This window comes from Echeneis naucrates, chromosome 24 (assembly GCF_900963305.1).
Source record: "Echeneis naucrates chromosome 24, fEcheNa1.1, whole genome shotgun sequence".
NCBI classification, from domain to species: Eukaryota; Metazoa; Chordata; class Actinopteri; order Carangiformes; family Echeneidae; genus Echeneis; species Echeneis naucrates.
The window spans coordinates 3,300,020-3,317,498 of NC_042534.1; the positions used below are offsets into that span (position 1 = coordinate 3,300,020).

Below are 17,479 nucleotides of genomic sequence, written 5' to 3' on the forward strand. Positions count from 1 at the left end.
TTAAATTCCAAGACACTGACGCTATTGAGATGATATAAGGTTCTCACACATCGACAAACGACAGGTATGTGTGTGTGGGAGGAGGAGGAGGAGAGGCAAAACAAGGTGATTAGCATTTACGTGCCTCTAATGACACTTACATGACCGCATTGTTAAATCAGGTGGATGCCTTGCCAAGAAGCTGCTTACTCTAATGACTTTGTGTGATGGGAGTGTTATCTGTGTTTGTTTGTCCTAACTGAGATAAGAACAGGGGTGGGGGGGTTAAAAGAAGCTCCAGGATTATCAGGCAGGCTGTGAGTGTCAGTGTCAGAACCCATCTCTTTCTTTTTATGTTAATCATAATGCGATTTGTGCATTTTTTATTTTTTATTTTTTTGCGCTTTTATTGTGACAGAGCAAGTGAAAAAACATGGGTGACATGTGGCAGGCCGGACTAAGCCTTTTGTTGAAACATGCTGGACAAATAAAGCCGCCTTGTTTGCACATTCTTCCACATTATTTATTCTTATTATTTACTCTTCTTCACACGTTTTGTGAAGTGTGAGCATTTTAAAGTGAAGGAAAGGCCTGTTTTAGTGCAACAGTCAGTCAGACAATGAGGTGGTTTTTGCACTGAATTGTTTCCCCACTGAGGTTCAGCCTGGAAAAAGTGTTTTGACTATCACTTGCTGTGCGTCGTGAGCGAACTTGGGAGGCCTCTGCTAATGGCCAACAGGAGGAAACGGAACCTGTTTCGATATAAATGTGATTATCTGAGTATTGTTTTGAGACAGACGTGAAAACATGTCAGCTGATTCTGTTAAGCAGGTTGCTTCAAGTTTTTCTTGCCGTGAAATGAGATTTAAATGACATTCCTTTGCAGAACAACACGTCGAATCGGTGCCTCTCTGTTTTTCTGCCCTGAAACTCCAGCAGATCACCTGTCGGTCACGCAGCGTGCCCACAGGCCAGCATGGAGTTTCTGCAGGTGGCTCAACTGCTCTCAGCTGCAGCTCTCACTATCTGTCCTTTGTTTTGTTTTTTTTTTTTTACAACATGCAAATGTCCTGAGCAGCAGCACTTTGAAAGACCAAGTTTTGACAGGGGACCTAAACATTTTTCTGCCGATTGCTCACCACTAAGTCGGAGCAGTGAATCCCCTGAATGCATCGTTCTTATATATGGAGGACCATTTCTGTGCAAACTGACAACAGAATATACAGAGAGAATTAAAGTTGCTGTTTGGTTACCTTGATGTCTCTGTGTGCTATCTGGTTGTCATGCAGGTATTTTAGTCCCTCCAGGATCTGTTTCGTGTAGAAGCCGATGGTGGACTCGTTGTTCTTCAGAGGGCCCCACTTAGACCTCAGCAGTGCCGACAGACTCCCTGCACACAACAGGACAAAGTGCCATAATAATTAATATGCCCACTCTGAGATTAGCAGCACAGGACTGATAACTCTGCAGCTCCATTTCCAATGCATCCACTTCAGAGAACGTAAACACGGTATCAGTTCTGGGACAGCTGGTTGTTTGGCTTAAAAAAGAGAATATTTCATAAATTAACTTCTTGGTCATCACCATGGTTTGGATTATTATTGCTTCGTTTCCTCTCTGTAGGATCAGCAGCCAGTGTGTCTCACCTCCAGGGACCTGCTCCATGAAGATCTTGATGAAGCCGTTCTCGCTGATGGAGCCGAGGTACTGGACGATGTTCTTGTGCTTTAGATACTTATGAAGGGCGATCTCCTCGTGGAGCGGCTGAGAGTATCTGCATTAAAGAGAACAAATATCAAATGCTGCGGAAATCCACTGTGATTTTTTTTTTTATCATACTTACTTTATCAATTTTTAATTGTTTGTGCTATGTAATAAAATAATAATAATAAAAAACCCCTTTGTAATTACAGACTGCAGTTTAGCCATTTATTAGCCTTTATTTCCCATTTGTGGATCTTTGATTGTTTAGGATGTTAGGATGTAATGAAAGGAGTCAAATTTAACTTCAGATCTTTCATATTTTACTGCGTGCCACCTTAAAAAAAACTGTATCCCAAACCTATATATATCACTTACTACGTTACTGACCCATAAAACATAAAAGATCAGATGGTGAGCGTGGCTGTCGGAGAGATGCTGTTATAAATGACTACTGACAACGTGCCAAGAGCCAAAAGAGCCAAAAGAACCAAAGAATCACTGAGGCTGCATCCTCGTCATATGAAAGCTACCTACCAGCATTTTCTTCTTACAATCAGTTCTCGGCATGAATCACACCCATTCCCTTTCTCTCTCTGTGTTGAGATTTCAAATCCTCTTGTGAATTATTTATCCGAATTCTCCACATTCTTGGCAGCCGGGTGCCCTGCTGACTTGCTGATATGATTAGTGCAGCAGTGCAATCATCTGGTCCGTGAGAGACAAGCAGGCAGAGGCATGAGGCGTAGGCTGTGGGGAATTAAAGGCCGGGGCCTTCGCCGATCCCCACTAACCCGTCACTCAAGCAGACGGCGGCCCGCTGGAGGCCAGAGAGCCACCAGGGACGCCGATGTGCACATCAACCTTTCAGCCAGAGGAAAGCGACACTTTGCCTGACGATTAGGCATTAGCTGCTCAGACACCTGTTTACATGCAGGCTGCACGTGTAGGGGGGCTTCTCATCAAATCAAACAGTCCCCTCAGTGCACAGCAGACGGCATGGAAATCTGCATATTTAATTAGAAAGTAAGGTTGGGGGTCACCTAAAATGTCACATTTTCCCTTCTGGAGATGACAAATATTTACAGAGGCCTTATTTTCAGCATTTCCCTCCATTTGACGGCTTCCTTGTGACGTTTCTAATGTCACAAGAGCTGGTGGATGCACCTGTGCCATCTCCTCCGATAAGTGTTCGGTGCGGCGCTCATTTCTGCTGCTGCCTTCACGCTGGTTACACCCCGGAGGGTAAGATTTGTAGCAACACGCCGACGAAGGCGGAGAAGAAGGAGAGGAATGTAATCAATCCATTTCACGGAGGCAAGAAATTGGCCTGTGTGTTTTCAGGCTCAGGCTCATTTGCACACCGTGTTGTAAAAACTGTTTCATAAAAATAAAACTGAATTAGCTGCAACTGGTCTTTTATTGCTTTTAATGCTGCACAATTGTTGGTTTTAAAGCCTGAAGTACACTATTATTGTTTTCATGGTGTGGATCAAACCTGAAGGGTGAGCTGATTACACCGTGACCAAATAATAGCCAACTTAATTCATGATATGACCACAATGTCTTAGAGATGATCAAAAGATGATCAATGTTGGTATCTTTAATATTAATATGTCCACTAGTTCTCACTGGCATTGAGTAATATACAGGGGAAGGGACATTTTTTGACCTACTGTGACCAGATGACGTTCAGTCAGAACTGCAGACTGACTGACATCACCGCAGTGACGTCTCACTTTCAATGAATGATCCAAGGGACAAATCACTAACTTACGTGTCAGGGACAGGCAAAATAAATAAATAAATAAAGACATGCTGGTCTTTTTTCTCACCTGCTGTCTCTCTCTGGTATCTCCTTGATGGCCAGTCTGACCTGGTTGCTGAGGTCTCGACCCGCGTACACCACCCCAAATGTGCCTTTTCCCAGAACCACCCTCTCTCCGTGCTCGTCGTACTCGTAGTCGTACTGCGGACACAAGAACAATGAGCACAAAACTCTGAGTGTTTACTCTGTCTCATCACACAAACAAAATGTAACACTGTTTTTGTAAACAGACAGCAGTAATCCAAATCAAAACAAAAGATCTGAACTTTCACGAACACCTTTTCTCTAAAACTGTTCAGTGTTTCCTTCAGCGTTTACATGCAGAAGAGGACTTCATTTTAAGGTTGACAGCTGATGGGGAAATTCGGGCAGATCAGAGAGAAACTGGTTCCACATCTGATATCCATTCTGCTGAGTCAAAGTGGGTGCGGCTGTGTTTTAGGCAATTAGTGTTTTTTTTTTTCCAGGCTTTACAGGTGAATGCAGCAACAGGTGTCTGCTCTGAGCAAAAAGCTCCTCATTCCAACCAGCTCCGGCTCAATTCACCGCGTTTGCAGATGAGATTCAATTCACTTATTATAATGCAAATTGTGAGGCACTGGATTAGAAAAGCAAAATGGAAAACCTGAATTTCTAGATTTTTACTCTGACCGCCCCCTGTGAAAAAAGCTAAACAAAACAAGAAAAAAGAACCAAGCCAGGCAGGAATGATACAGCATTTTTTTTTTTGTTTGATAGTTTTATGAGACACAGATGGAGCTTGTTCAATGCTAACTGACTGCTGTCACTGCTGCTTTTGATGAGTATCACATTTCCTGTCACAGTCCAACCCATGAAAGAAACAAAAACACAAAAAAACGACACAGAAACCCAACAGGATGTAACAAAACAATGTGGGGGAAATGAATGCAGCATAAAAAAAAAAAAAAAAAAGAGTTACACGACAGCAACATTGTGCATTTTGCTTGAGAACTATTATATCTAACACCTTGTTCCAAGTCAGGATGTTAGGATTCCTATGTCTACACCATCAGCTGGGAATAAAGATGGAAGCCTCACAGGTTTCTGAAAACTGCCCACTCCAGCTAAGTATGGTCTGATCTGAAAATGTGCAGAGAAGAGGGGAATGTGTGGAGCTGAGGCTTCGACGCAAATGTACACTCACCTGCCATTTACTCAAATCAGCAAAACTTTTAAGTCTTAATGAAATTCAAACAAGAGAATTATAAAAAAGAATTCACTCCGTACGTTTGACTTGGATTAGCTAAAAACAAAACATTTATTCCTGCTGTAAAGACATGGGAGTCAAAGGGGATTGATTCTTTTCAGAGTCTGCCTCAAACAGCCATTCAAAGATCTGCAGCTTGTTGTTGTTCAGCCTCAGAGGTTGTCACTGGATCTAAACAGAATCTGAAATAAGCTTTACATGAGGTCTCACTTTAGATGAGTTTATACGAATATGAGAAATATACGGCTCTAAAACTGGTACAACTGTGAGTTCAGCACGACAACAGCGCTGTGTCCGTGGGAGGCTGACACTGATTCATCAAATGAAAACAAAAATCTGTTTCAAGGCTGCAACAGCAACATTTTGGGAATAGATGTTATTTAATTGCGAGCGCCGAGCAGTCATCTCACCTCTAAGGCGTCGTTGTCACAGTCTCCCTCCTCTGGACCTTTGCACGTCTCCTCTGTTATGCTGTTGACCAGATCACAGAAGCTGCCAAAAGAAACTCATGGTCAGTGCGCAGATCACTTACAGCGCGGAGACATTTTCAGTTGCCTTGGCTCTCTCTTTCAGAGCACGTTCATGAGCACGTTTTCTAATTTATCAGCGGCGCAGCGCAACAATTACAGGCCCTCCGTGCTTCAATACGGACGTTAGCACCTTCAGCACAGAGCTGAATAACAATGAGCTAAAGCTCACGGTCACTGAAACAACTTAGCAGTGATAAGTGTCTGTCTGAAATGCTTAAGGACAGGAAGGCGTTAACATGAAGACGTTTCACATTTTTGAGATTGCCAACGTTTCATTTTGCATCCCAACTAACAGTTTTTGCAAACTGTCCAAAAAAAATCGGTGCTGCTATAGTTGTTGCACGTTTCTGTCTCGTTTGGCTCATCTCCTGTGTACTTCAGTCATTTCCTGTACAGAATGGGCACATGTTGTCTGAGCTACACGGAGTACATATTGTGATTGAATTACTTCGGCTGGGTCACAGTGTGTTTACATGCACACCTCCCACACACACACACACACACACACACACACACACACACTCATATAATGACCTTTACTGCTCTGACTGCACACAAGCTGTGAATCAGTCATGCTGTCTCACACACGGCATGCCTGCAGGTGTTGGGTAACACACATGCCTCTTACTGTGCAGACGTTCCAGCTTGATACACACACACACACACACACACACACACAATCAGGATGCATCTCTTCCTCTTTTCTCCCACCTCCCTCCTCACCCCACCCATCTCACCGTCACTCCTCCTTTCATTTCAGCGTTAAAAAGGAAAAACAGCATCATAACAGCAGCAGGCATGACTCACTGACTCTCACTCTGTGGAGAATGACACTGGAGTCTCTGATGTGAGAGTCACAAGTAAGAACACTCAGCGAGCAGCTAGCGACGGTCTGAAATGAAAGGAAGCGCTCTTGGTGATGGCAAGGTGCAAGATTTCCCACCTGCATGTAGAGCTGACAAGAGTTGGCTGAACTGTTGTGGAGACGGTTTAGACTGTGTTGGTCTGCTTCATTCTGGATCAGGCGGAGGAAGGCCTGTCTGCAGGGCGCTGCAGCAGTTTTATTCATTAAACTTATAGAGTAACAGCAATTTGTGTGACAAATTGGGAGTGCAGCAGACTTTGAGCTAGACTTTGGACTTTGGGGCCGTCATCACACATACACACCCATTCTGCCAGTTAGCCTAACGTGTGTGTGGGTGGAGGGAACCCAACCATTATGGATGGACCAGAATTATATTCAGTCATCAGTTGCTGGGGAGTGTCAGGCAAAAGCAGGCAGACGAACCTTTTACAGTGCATCTCTGTGCAGAAATAGATCTGGAAGTCTTCTGCATTGTGGAGGACGTAGAGGAAGGCGCTGCGCTCATCGAACTTGGAGATGCTGAGGAGAGACAGTCCAGCCAGACAGTTAGTCGAACAACAAAACCGGCGTGAGCAAATGTGAGAGCTTGTGTCAGAGGATGAATGAAGCTTTTCAGCAGGCGCCTGACATCAGATTTCACATCTCTGGGATGAAATAAAAGACTGTTTGTCTTTGTGCGTGGACAGCCACTCAGTCACAACACAAGGCCCAGCAGAGCAGAATGCATATGCCCCTGTGGCATCAACACATCTTACTGATACGTGCATAGAGAGGGCAGTCTTATGAGCATGAGCTGCAGCTGTTACACAGTTTTTTCTGCATCTGTTACGAGCACAAACGTTGCCGTGCAAATCGGCAAATTAAATGATGCCTATTTGGCTGCACAAAAGATGCATGGCCTCCATTCAGCAACTATAAACTGAAAACTTTCCGTCTGCTGGGACGAGCGCTACGTCCAATTTTGCCAAGGCCAGAGCCAGACGACGGAGCGCCTGTATGAGTGGGGGCATTGTTGCTCGCCGAGCTGCTATTGTGTCCCGCTGAGTGGGCACAGAGAATGAGCGGTTCCCTAGCAACATGTGAGCGCGGCCGTCCGCTTTTCCCTCCAATCTGACACTAAATTCCTCTGAGGGCCGTGGAAGGCACCGTGAAAGCTGTCTGGGATATGAACGCTCTGTAACGTTACTGACTGCACGACTGTGACTCGTTCACGTGCAGCTTCAGGAGGAAATCCTGATGTTTGAGCTGCTCATGAATCCGGCTTATTTATTTTATCATATGCTGCAGTTTGGAATTTTTCGAGCATTTGAATTTTGCATTCGCTCCTGTCACTAATTTTGAAATGATTAGAATAAACGGATTCACTGAGGTTCGATGGACTGAGCTGTGGACAGGAACACAGCACAGTATGATTTTTTATTTAAGGATTTTTAATCTTCTGACACCACTACATAGCACTCGTTACACTGAAGCAGAGCTTTTAGCCTGAAAAACTGCTTTTCTTCGATTTTTTAGGATGCAGTAGCTCATATGTCTGATTCTAGAAATGCCAATAACAGCCAACTCGTGATCTTACCTTCAGTCCATGTATGAAATTCTTTGAACTAAAGAAAGATTTCTCATGTTCTAAACCTACCCTGCGATGCTGTCAAAGAACTCGAGGTATGTAATGTTTGATTAATCACACATTAATACAGAAAAAGGTTGGGGTGGTTTGTTCTCCTTTCATTTATTCTGTTGTGTTTAACGGCTGCCAGTTTGTTTACGACTGGTAGATACAGTTTAAAAGTTCTGTGAAGGGGGACGAAGTCAACCACCTCAGCTATGTTTGATGCCGATTTATTTTTTAAGTCTCTGAACAACTTTCACTGACCGTACTTTGTCCACCTCAGAGAGTTTGTAGCTTGTAATCAGACACTCGTATGTGCGTCTTACTTGGATGCTCTGCTCTTTTTTCCAGGGATCTTGTTTATCTTATTCCTGTTCTCATCTCCTTGGCTGAGTCTTTTGCACGCATGTTTTAACTTGGCTCTTTGTGCAGTTGCGCCTTCACATGCGGCTGATGCGTGCTGGTGTGAATACAATATTAATGATATTAGGCAGCGACTAATGGAATTGCAATCTGAGCGTATTGAGACTTGAGGACGAGCCATAAACATGCCTGAGGAGCTCCAAAGAGCTGCTGTGTTCCAACCTGATGGCAGAAATAATGTTCAACACTTTTCTTTTCCTCCTTTGAGTCTCGCAAAACACTCAATTTCACCTCTGGCCTCTAAAACGCTTTCAAAATAAGGAAACAAACCACTTTTTTTTTTAATAAAGAGTTTAGAGTATCAGGCAGATCTTATGTTAGGTGTTTTATCTATTAGCTATTTATTAAATCATCTGAGAAAGTTTTCTTTTTGTACTTGCCTAATGAACAGGATTGATCAGAAAACGTTATCCTGGGCTCATCATATTCTGCATTTTTGCTTGTGTCTTGTTGATGGCGTCAAATTGACTATGAAGTTATACCAAAAAAAAACAAAACAAAACAATCCTTCAGATCCACCACCTCCCATTAATCCCATCAGGTCACTCAGCTGTAATATAAGTGTGGCATTAAAGGCAGCAGACACTGACCTGACACCTCGGACCGATGTGGCGCTGAAGTTCCACTCGTGAATCCCTTTGTTCTGCAGCACAAATCGAAACAAATCACATCATTACATCTTCTGGGAGACGTTAAATCAATGCGCCTGCCGTGCAATACCCTCTGCTGACAGACACCAGCGGGCCGGTGGGAGTGCCAGAGCAGTAAAATCTCAGGCTGAGCTGGACTTCACTGGTTTTTATTGTGCCGACTGTGGCCGACTGTAGCTTTGCTCCGACTGCTGCTCGGCAGGTGAGCAGTAATGTGCTACGATGTGACATAATAACCATCAAGGCAGATGCAAAAGAGCGCCGCGACGGGAAGAAAGAGCCCATTATCACATCACAGCATCTAACCAAAGATAACCTAACAGGAAAATTAACAATCACCATGATCAGCAGCATCATCATCACCCATCTGCTGGCTAATGTGATGAGTATCAGTTTAATTCTCTCACTTTAGATAAAGCAACACATCACTGTGGTTATTTTCAACTTAGAGCTGGTAAAAATTGTAGTTATGATAGGATGATTTATGTTTAATTTTACATGTCTGAAATTACACACTCTCTGATTTCCCCCACGGGCGTTGTCATCTTTCTGGGAAGACTAAACTGAAAGCTTCTAAAGATTTTGGCCTGATCCGTTAAATGACGATTTCACCAATCTTTGCCACAGTTAGCTCTCCGCAGACTGGATGGATGTTTTTGGGAACGGGGTCAGCTGATGGAGCATTTACTGTGGACAGGACACCCACCTTGTCATCAGGTGCAACATGCCAGATGGAGACTGTGTTGTCATCCACGTCTTTGTTTATGGACAAATACGAAGGCTGGTACACTTTGGTGGGCTCCAATATCAACACCTGCAGAAGAGACCTTCATGTTACAGTTGTTGGAGCGTTTTCTGTTTTCTGTGTCTGCAGCAGTCACTTACAGGGAATCGGACGGAGGAGACGTCCTTCTTCGTTGCCTCCACAAGAAAGTCCATCCAGAAATCCACCAGCTCCTGTTTGGGGGCTGGCTGCTCCACGCCGGGCTTTTTGAAATGCTGATATATCAAAATGGTCTCCACCAGCGAGCGCAAATACCTGAAACCAACCAGAAACAAATAAATCTGTATCCTCCCAGATCTAACTAGACGTCATCCCATTTCAGCTCAGGGATATCTCATAAAAAGATAATCTGTGCACATGTTATACTGATTTAATCCTACGGACGTAAATCAAAAGAATAAAAAAACAACAAACGAGAGAACAGTGTGTTTTCCTGCTGGGTAATGTTTGTGTTTCCAACATTAATGGAAACTTAAAGGGTTTTCAGCATTAAGGCAAATAAAAAAACAGCATGGTTTTTATAAACACTGCACATTTTACTGCACACCTCCTCAGATCTGACGCGACGTGAAAACAGCCTTTCAAATCATGTCTTGATGACGTGAAAGGATTATGTGAGAATAGCATGGATTAGCTTAGCTCTTATTTAATTGAAGGACATTTTTGCGCCTTTCTGTCTATTAACACACGTAAACATTTGCTCACTCGCAGGTTAAAGTGTTTAGAAAGCTGAAATAAAGTATATGTGTTGAAGTAAAGGTTTTGTTTGTGGCCAAATAACACAAGAGTAGATGAGAAAAGATGAAGATTGACTAAATCTTTTCCCACGGTTCTAATCTTGCTGGTGTAATTAGAGTTGAGGTGAAAGTTTTAATGCCCTTTTGGGCATTTTCAGCATAATTTCATCCATTTAACTATTTTGGATTTCTGTAATAAAATGCTATCAAATGTTGGTCTGGGGTGTCATTTGTAGGAAAAAGTTTGTCGTGTTGGCTGATCCGCTGCCCGTCATTGGAAACTCCAGCTTGTTCTTCTGCTTTGTTTTCCCATAGAGTAAATTAATTTCATTGTAACACATGTTAACGCTTCACAAAATGTTGTGACACCAGGCTCCAAATCCCCGCAAAGACCGAGAGGCACTGCTCAACCGAGCAACATGGTCTTTTCTGTTCTTGCGAAGGAATGCACCAAATGCTCGCACAATGTCCACAGATGGCCGACTGTGGTTTCCAGTGAAAGCGGCACACAATGACACAGGCCCAGTTGGTGACGGATGCTCTCCCGAAATGTGTTTTTCGGCAAAGCTAATCTGACAACAGCTTAACTGTTTGCTCACCAGATGGGGGCTTTGAGTTTGAAGAGTTTCTCTGAGGCCTGGATGACCCGGGTGTTGTCGCATGCCAGGATGCTGGCGCCCAGGAAGAAGCCCACATCCCAGTAGCTCTGCAGCTTGTCCAGGCTGCCTTTTTTACCCAGCAGGCTGCTCAGCTTCACTCCTGAAAAGAAAGACAGATCAGATATTTATAAAGGAAGGTAATTGTTTCGCTGGACCATCACTAATTGAGATTTCCAGCAGATCAGACAGCGAAGGGAAGAGACGCTTGCAAAGAAGTCCTCCATTTGGATGTGCCACAACACGCAGTATTGAGCTCCACGTTTGCAATTTGTAGTCACATTTAACAGGAGATGTTGTCATATGCCATGTTGTCATAATGTTCTTGATTCCCGTGAAGCAACGCTGCCGCTACATGTCCGAAAACGCTCGCTGCAGAAACCGTCAGGTGGGGGTCGCTGGGATAAGTATAGGAGTTAGTTCAGGAGTCTGTGGGGACGGAGGCTTGGGTTCACTTCGGGAGCTGCAGGCGGATTCCCACATTCCTGAGCTCCTCTGAGCCGCGGATTTCAGGGCAAGAGTAAAAGAGTGGGAACGAGGGTTTAAAGGAATGTTTACTCCCAAAACAGGAGAAATTGTTGCCATGCATTATCTGATTATTTGCTGTTAAGTTATTGTTATTTGTAGCTATAATTGATATTTTCACAAGACACAAAGGATCAAGCAGGTTTGTCTCTTTTGAAAGCGGGCAACAGAGAATTACCAAAATCTGCAGCTCTGAGGAGCTTTAACGTCACAGCGTTGTTTCAGTCTCTTGTGGTTTCACCTCACAGCGCTGCGTTCTGCTGCAACAAGCAATGATTGCCTGAGATGAGATTGCAAGGTGCATCACATACGATGCATTAAAAAAAAAACAAAAAAAAAAAACAACCCCAAAACTAAGCGATGAAGCAAAAACACCAAAAAGCCTGGAAACTGTATGAGAGCTGCAGTCAGATGACACATCTCTGTGGCAACAAGCAACACTTCTTAAATTACAATGTCATTCTTTTTCCTGATGTAAATATAATAATGTCAATCAGTGCAGCTTTACACTCCACAAGTTGGTTATGAATTTGAGCGTTCTGGACAGAAATACGTTTTGTGAGGCCACATCGATGGCGACCTTTGACCATCATCAGTTCATCAGGCCGACTGGATGTTCGTGTCAGATGGAAAGAAATTCCCCCAAGGTGGTCTTTGGATACTGCATTCAGGAAGCCAAAGACACGTTAACCTTTGACCTCGAAACACCAAAATCTGAGCTGTTCACCTTCTGTGCATATATGACGAAGCTCCCCGAAGCCGTTCCCGAGATATCGCCTTGAGGAGGCCGAAGGAAAGCGGCATATTTAGGTCAAAGACACAGAATTACCCAGTCTAGCATCCACTCACCCACTTTGCGAAGCTCGAAAGACGTGTCGAACTGGTGTCCGGCTGCCAGGAGGAGAACAGCATAGTTGATACCAGAGTGTAGTGTTGGCTCTGACTCAAACCCCTTTTTAAACCTGAGAGGAAAGAGAGGAAAAATAAACAACTCCAATGAACACCGTTCTTCCAAGAAATGCGTCATTCGGCTTCACGGGGCCTCCACCAACTTCATGACACACGTAAGGAATAAAAAAATAAATAAACCAAACAATTACAGCCATATTGAGTTGGGGCCACAGAACAGCAAACAGCAACAGTGGGTACCGTCAGAAAAAAGGAAATTTCATTTATTTAATGAGCAATCTGTTTTGCTGAGGGAAGGGGTGTGAATGTTATTCGGAGCCTCTGCCAAGTTGTGACACGAAGCTGACAATAACAGCCAGATGGGAGCTCGATTATCGAAGCAGCATATTCAATCAGCAAAGATATGAGATCTTAAAAGCAATTTCCAGAAGAAGGCAATCAGCAGCCTTGAGTTGTTATTAAGTCAACTTCTGTCAGCCGCCGTCGGCCTCTCTGTGCTCACATTACAAATGTGCTCGTGAGGCAACGGATGGCGTACTAGAGGGTAAAACCCAGATCTGCATCAGGACAAGCCGACTTCCCACATTCCAGATTGAGAGACGTTCTAGAAGCCGTCAGCACGCGTCTCCCCCGTTGCTCATCAGCGTCAAGCAGATCCTGACGGGAGTTTTCCCAGAGCTCATACATTGTCTGAACATCCAGCACACATCCTAAAGGCCTCTACAGGTCACTGTATTTAACCTGCCCTCTGAGCAGCACTGCGTCTTAAAGGCTGACTCGGTATCAGAAAAGGATGAGACGGGCTGGGGTTAGCTGGTTAGCATGCTAATTTAAGAAAAAGAGAAGACAAATGAAGTTTGATGCTGTGCTAACGATGTTTCTTTTAACCCAGAAGTAAAAAAAAAAAAAAAAAGTTAAAAAGTTAAAGTTAACGCTGGCTACATGGCTTCCAAATATCTCCTTCAAGAATTTAAATGGATAAGGTTTTGAAAAAGAAGCAAAGATGCTGCAACATCTCGAGGAATGATGCAACATCCTGTTTCCCAATGAGAAAAGTCAGACCAAAGCAAAGGAAGTGTGTTGAGCAATTCTTTCACCGGCGATTTTAGTCACCCAGTTTCTCAGATTCACAACCACGGCACGGGCAAAAAGTAGGTGAACTTTCATAGGTAGGTCACAATCTGCAGTTCAGGAAAGTGATGCAGCATCTATAATAGAAAAGGTCAGCTCGACTGCATCGCTGCCTTGACGCTGAGTTATTCAGCAGTTCAGCGGTCAGGTTTGAGCCCAGGAGGACAGCCAGGACACCCGTTGGTCATGCAGTGATGAGGAGGATTTTGGCGTTTAACATTTAAAAACGGCCCCATTTGTTCCGTTTATCTGCCAGGACTGGAGTCAGTCTGAGCTGGACAGGCCTCCCGTCTATCACAGTTCATCTAAATGTCTTTGGAGATGCTTTCACATTAAGAGCGTTCACCCAGAAAGGCCTCATCACACAACCTGAATGCTTAATATCAAATGTTAATGCATGAGAGCTGCGTTGGTACAAGTATTCAGCCGTACTTTACAACTTAAGAGGCTTTTCATTTAGTTACACCCTTACTAATATTTACCAACAGTGTGCACTGCCTCTCAGATGCGGCTTGATTGACAGACATAAAAATATCTCCCCATCCTTACTTCCTCCTCCCACCACAAGCCGCCCGCGCTGCTGAAAACAGGCAGCGCCTTTCACTTTTCACATCACAATCCACCGCTATCATCGTCTTAGCCCTTCAACCACTTTGGCGTCGTGGAGCGTAGACATTTGTTCTTAGTTGGCAGACGTGGCTCCTCCTCCTTTTTCTCGTGCTTTTGGTAGCACGCCGCTGCCGTTTGCAGACTTGCTGCACGCCTCTCTCTGTGAATGAAACTCCTCATGATGAGCGCGGCGTTTCACCTTCACGGTGAAAGGCCCTTCATTCACAGCAGCAGCATTTGTGGTGAACTTTGGTTTCTCGAGTGAGTCATCCTAAAGCAATCTATCGTGTATCTTTCCCTTGGAAAACATTTCTTCTAACAATATTTACAAGTGACTAAGTGTCTGGGGGGAGCCACCTGTTTGCCTGAGTAGAACTGTGCCACACACACAGGCTGTCTCACCACAGTGTGCCGTTGTCTCTGCTCTGTGTGTCGGTGAAGTGAGACTCCAGGAACATGTCCTTGTAGATCCGTCCCACCATGCAGTAGATGTCCGAGGCTACCTGCTCCTCATCTTCAACCAAGGGCAGCATGATGCCCAGCGCTTTCTGCCTGTCACCCGGCAAGTTCCTCCTGTGCACGCACACACACACACACGCAGCAGGCAAACAGAAAATAAAAGATAAATTACACTTCTGACATTTTCAAACTGGAGTGAGAAATTTTCCTGCAGGGATGAAGAATAAACTAATCACATCCATCCAGCTCAGTGTCAGAGACAAGCTGTCTGTGCTGCTCGTGATGATAAACTCTTATTAAGTCTTTCCACGCTGAACTGTCCTGATCCGGAAAGGGTCGATTTCATAACCCAGAATCAATTCATCAGTCATGGGGAGAGCCGCTCAGACCAGAGAAAACAGCTGTATGAATTCTTCATGGGTGATATTTAGTTGCATTGTGGGAAATGTAGGATTGTGTTTTTGGATCTTTGCCAACTTTAAGTCATGTGTCTCTCTCACAACTGAATAGAAGCGCACTATTAAAATCGTAGCATATTCTCAGTGTTTAATTAATCAGACTAAAAAGCCCTCGTTTGTATCAAACAAATCCTTCAGGGTGTATTTTTCTCTTTGGCTATTTTTACAAACTGCGCAAAAGACTTTCCAAGCCTGTGTTCTCTTTTAAAGGTGGAGCTGTGTTCCTCCCACACAGCTGATTTATAACATGACCTTTCCTGGTGGCTAAGACCCGGCTTTGGTCTTGTGCATTAAAATGCTCTCCCTGGTTTAGGAAACGCAGCAGATTCCAGACATTCCTCTTGTCAAATCCTACTTCCTACATTACCCACGATGCAACTCAGCTCAGCTCATCGCAAGTCTTCATGATCACATGCAGAATATAAATAAGCGTGTTTTATGTACAAAGTGGAAAAAAAAATCTTGTGTCTTTGTGTGTTTGCTACGTGTGGCTAGAGAACTGTTGCACAGACTTTGTTGTGTTGTGTTGTATGAATTCACAAGCATTTCCGAGTTTAAGTGCTTCACATCCAGAAACAATGTTTCACCAACTATTGGTGAGTTTTCGTCTCTTCTGCAAATCCTTTATCGGCATCTTTGTCAGAGCCATCACTGTCAGAAAGTCCCAAAGCCTCAGATTTGTAATTACAAGTTCAGCGGGTGACAAGAACTGTTGTTGCTGTTGTTGTTTTTTTTTTTCCTTCTTCACGGTTCGCCTGCTTGTAATTACAATTAACGCAACCTAAATCACAACAACAGCTCTCAAAGGAGAGAACGAGGTGTCCATGTGCTGTTGTCCCGACCTGCACCAACACAAACAACGTGTTTTCCTGTTTCATTCGGACGGTGCTTTGATGATGGTGACAGCTAGAAAAGGTCAAAGATAATCAACGGGGGGGATTCAAACGATGGAGCGGCATTAAGTGCCCACATCTGTGGCCATTATATTTCTTACTTTTTTTTATATTTCTTATTAATTATCACACTCCTAATCAGGAGGAATAAAAAGACCATTAATGAAGATCTTTGCTTGTCTTTATATAGCACAGGGATTAATATTAACAAAATAAAGGCCTCGGGGGGAAAAGCCTCTTTATTATTATTCTAATTTATGCAGCAGAGTGTGTACTCCTCTGAAGGACTTTGAGTTGTGAGGCAGGAAATTTCGATCACTTCTTGAATCAGCGAACATCTGACAGAAAGGTGTTATCTGTGAAGTTACATCTCACACAGGAGCAATGTGTGATAGTCATAGAAAAAAAAAAAAGTGGCTTCTGTCCAGTGAGAAGGTTAAATAAAACATATGGGATGTTACCAGCCATTACCATGGTGACCATCCAGAGGGAAGAGCGCTGCTCTCTCCTCTCTATACATCACATCGCTCTTCGGCTTCCCTCCACGGGGCTGATGGGTATTCGGACGGTGCTGACATGGCTGACGCTGCCCTGAGGCCACGAGAAGGCTGAAGCCAATTAGTCAACGATCACTTAAAGCCGGCAGGTTCATTTAGAAGAACGGCACCTTGTTCGGAAAGCTCGTTAAGCATTTATTAAAGCTCAACGTTGATAATCGCAGCGTTTTTTTAATCATACAACCTTTGACTGAATCTGAGAAATGCGGCTTTTGATTACTGCTGAATTAACCAGCCCTTTAGTATTCAAGCTGCATTACAGCTATTTTACAAGTCAAGTGTCAAAAAATGCTCTCAGCATTACTGTGAATTTCAACAAAATGCTGCTTTAGCTTAGATAAACGCCTCCCAAGAGACAAGCAGCACTTATTGTAGAGGATAATAAATATGTCGTTCAGAAAACAGACTTTTTATTCATTCATCAAATTATTACTGCAGGTAAAAAGAAACGACTTAAGTATAATTTCGAGATATCTGAGAAAAACTCCAATGAGGAGGTTCTTTGGGTGCTTTCGATATATTGTGGTGTTATTTTTATTTCTTAAATTCTACTGTCTGACGCAGCTACATTCACTTTGCTATATGACCAAGTTCTCCCTCCTCATTTCTAAAATTCTTCAGCCTCATGCGCCGCATTTTATTTATTTTTTTAAGAAGCATTGCAATAACAGTTAGAGAGAGCTGTCACAGAGTGAACAAACCAAAAAGACCTCCTGCAGATGTTTGTCTCTTAACAGCTCATAACATCCTGCTCCGAACCTGAAGAAAACATCTCAACTTCCTCTTTTCATTAACACTGAATGCATAAATCTGTCTCACAGAAAGTCTCAGTGTGCTGCCTGTGGGGAAAAAATAAGTAATAATAATAGTAATAATTCAGTATCACATCCTGATATCAGGCCTGGCAGAACACGCAGGCATCTTGGTGCCCTGCAGAAACATTTTCCA

At 43.6% G+C, this 17,479-nt stretch overlaps 1 protein-coding gene across 2 annotated transcripts in view; it reads right to left on the minus strand.

Annotated features, from left to right (window-relative positions):
* Positions 1-17,479, minus strand: part of map3k5 (mitogen-activated protein kinase kinase kinase 5) — a 48,748-nt gene that overhangs the window by 7,450 nt on the left and 23,819 nt on the right. The window contains exons 7-17 of one of the 2 annotated variants that reach the window (XM_029496207.1): positions 14,567-14,737; positions 12,365-12,477; positions 10,934-11,093; positions 9,699-9,852; positions 9,520-9,627; positions 8,754-8,806; positions 6,555-6,650; positions 5,147-5,228; positions 3,516-3,649; positions 1,626-1,753; positions 1,233-1,369 (exon numbers count right to left, since the gene is read on the minus strand). In XM_029496207.1, the coding sequence (XP_029352067.1) occupies positions 1,233-1,369; positions 1,626-1,753; positions 3,516-3,649; positions 5,147-5,228; positions 6,555-6,650; positions 8,754-8,806; positions 9,520-9,627; positions 9,699-9,852; positions 10,934-11,093; positions 12,365-12,477; positions 14,567-14,737 (1,336 nt within the window). Of the gene's footprint in view, positions 1-1,232; positions 1,370-1,625; positions 1,754-3,515; positions 3,650-5,146; positions 5,229-6,554; positions 6,651-8,753; positions 8,807-9,515; positions 9,628-9,698; positions 9,853-10,933; positions 11,094-12,364; positions 12,478-14,566; positions 14,738-17,479 lie in introns of both variants that reach the window. The other variant, XM_029496208.1, reaches the window with a different exon arrangement.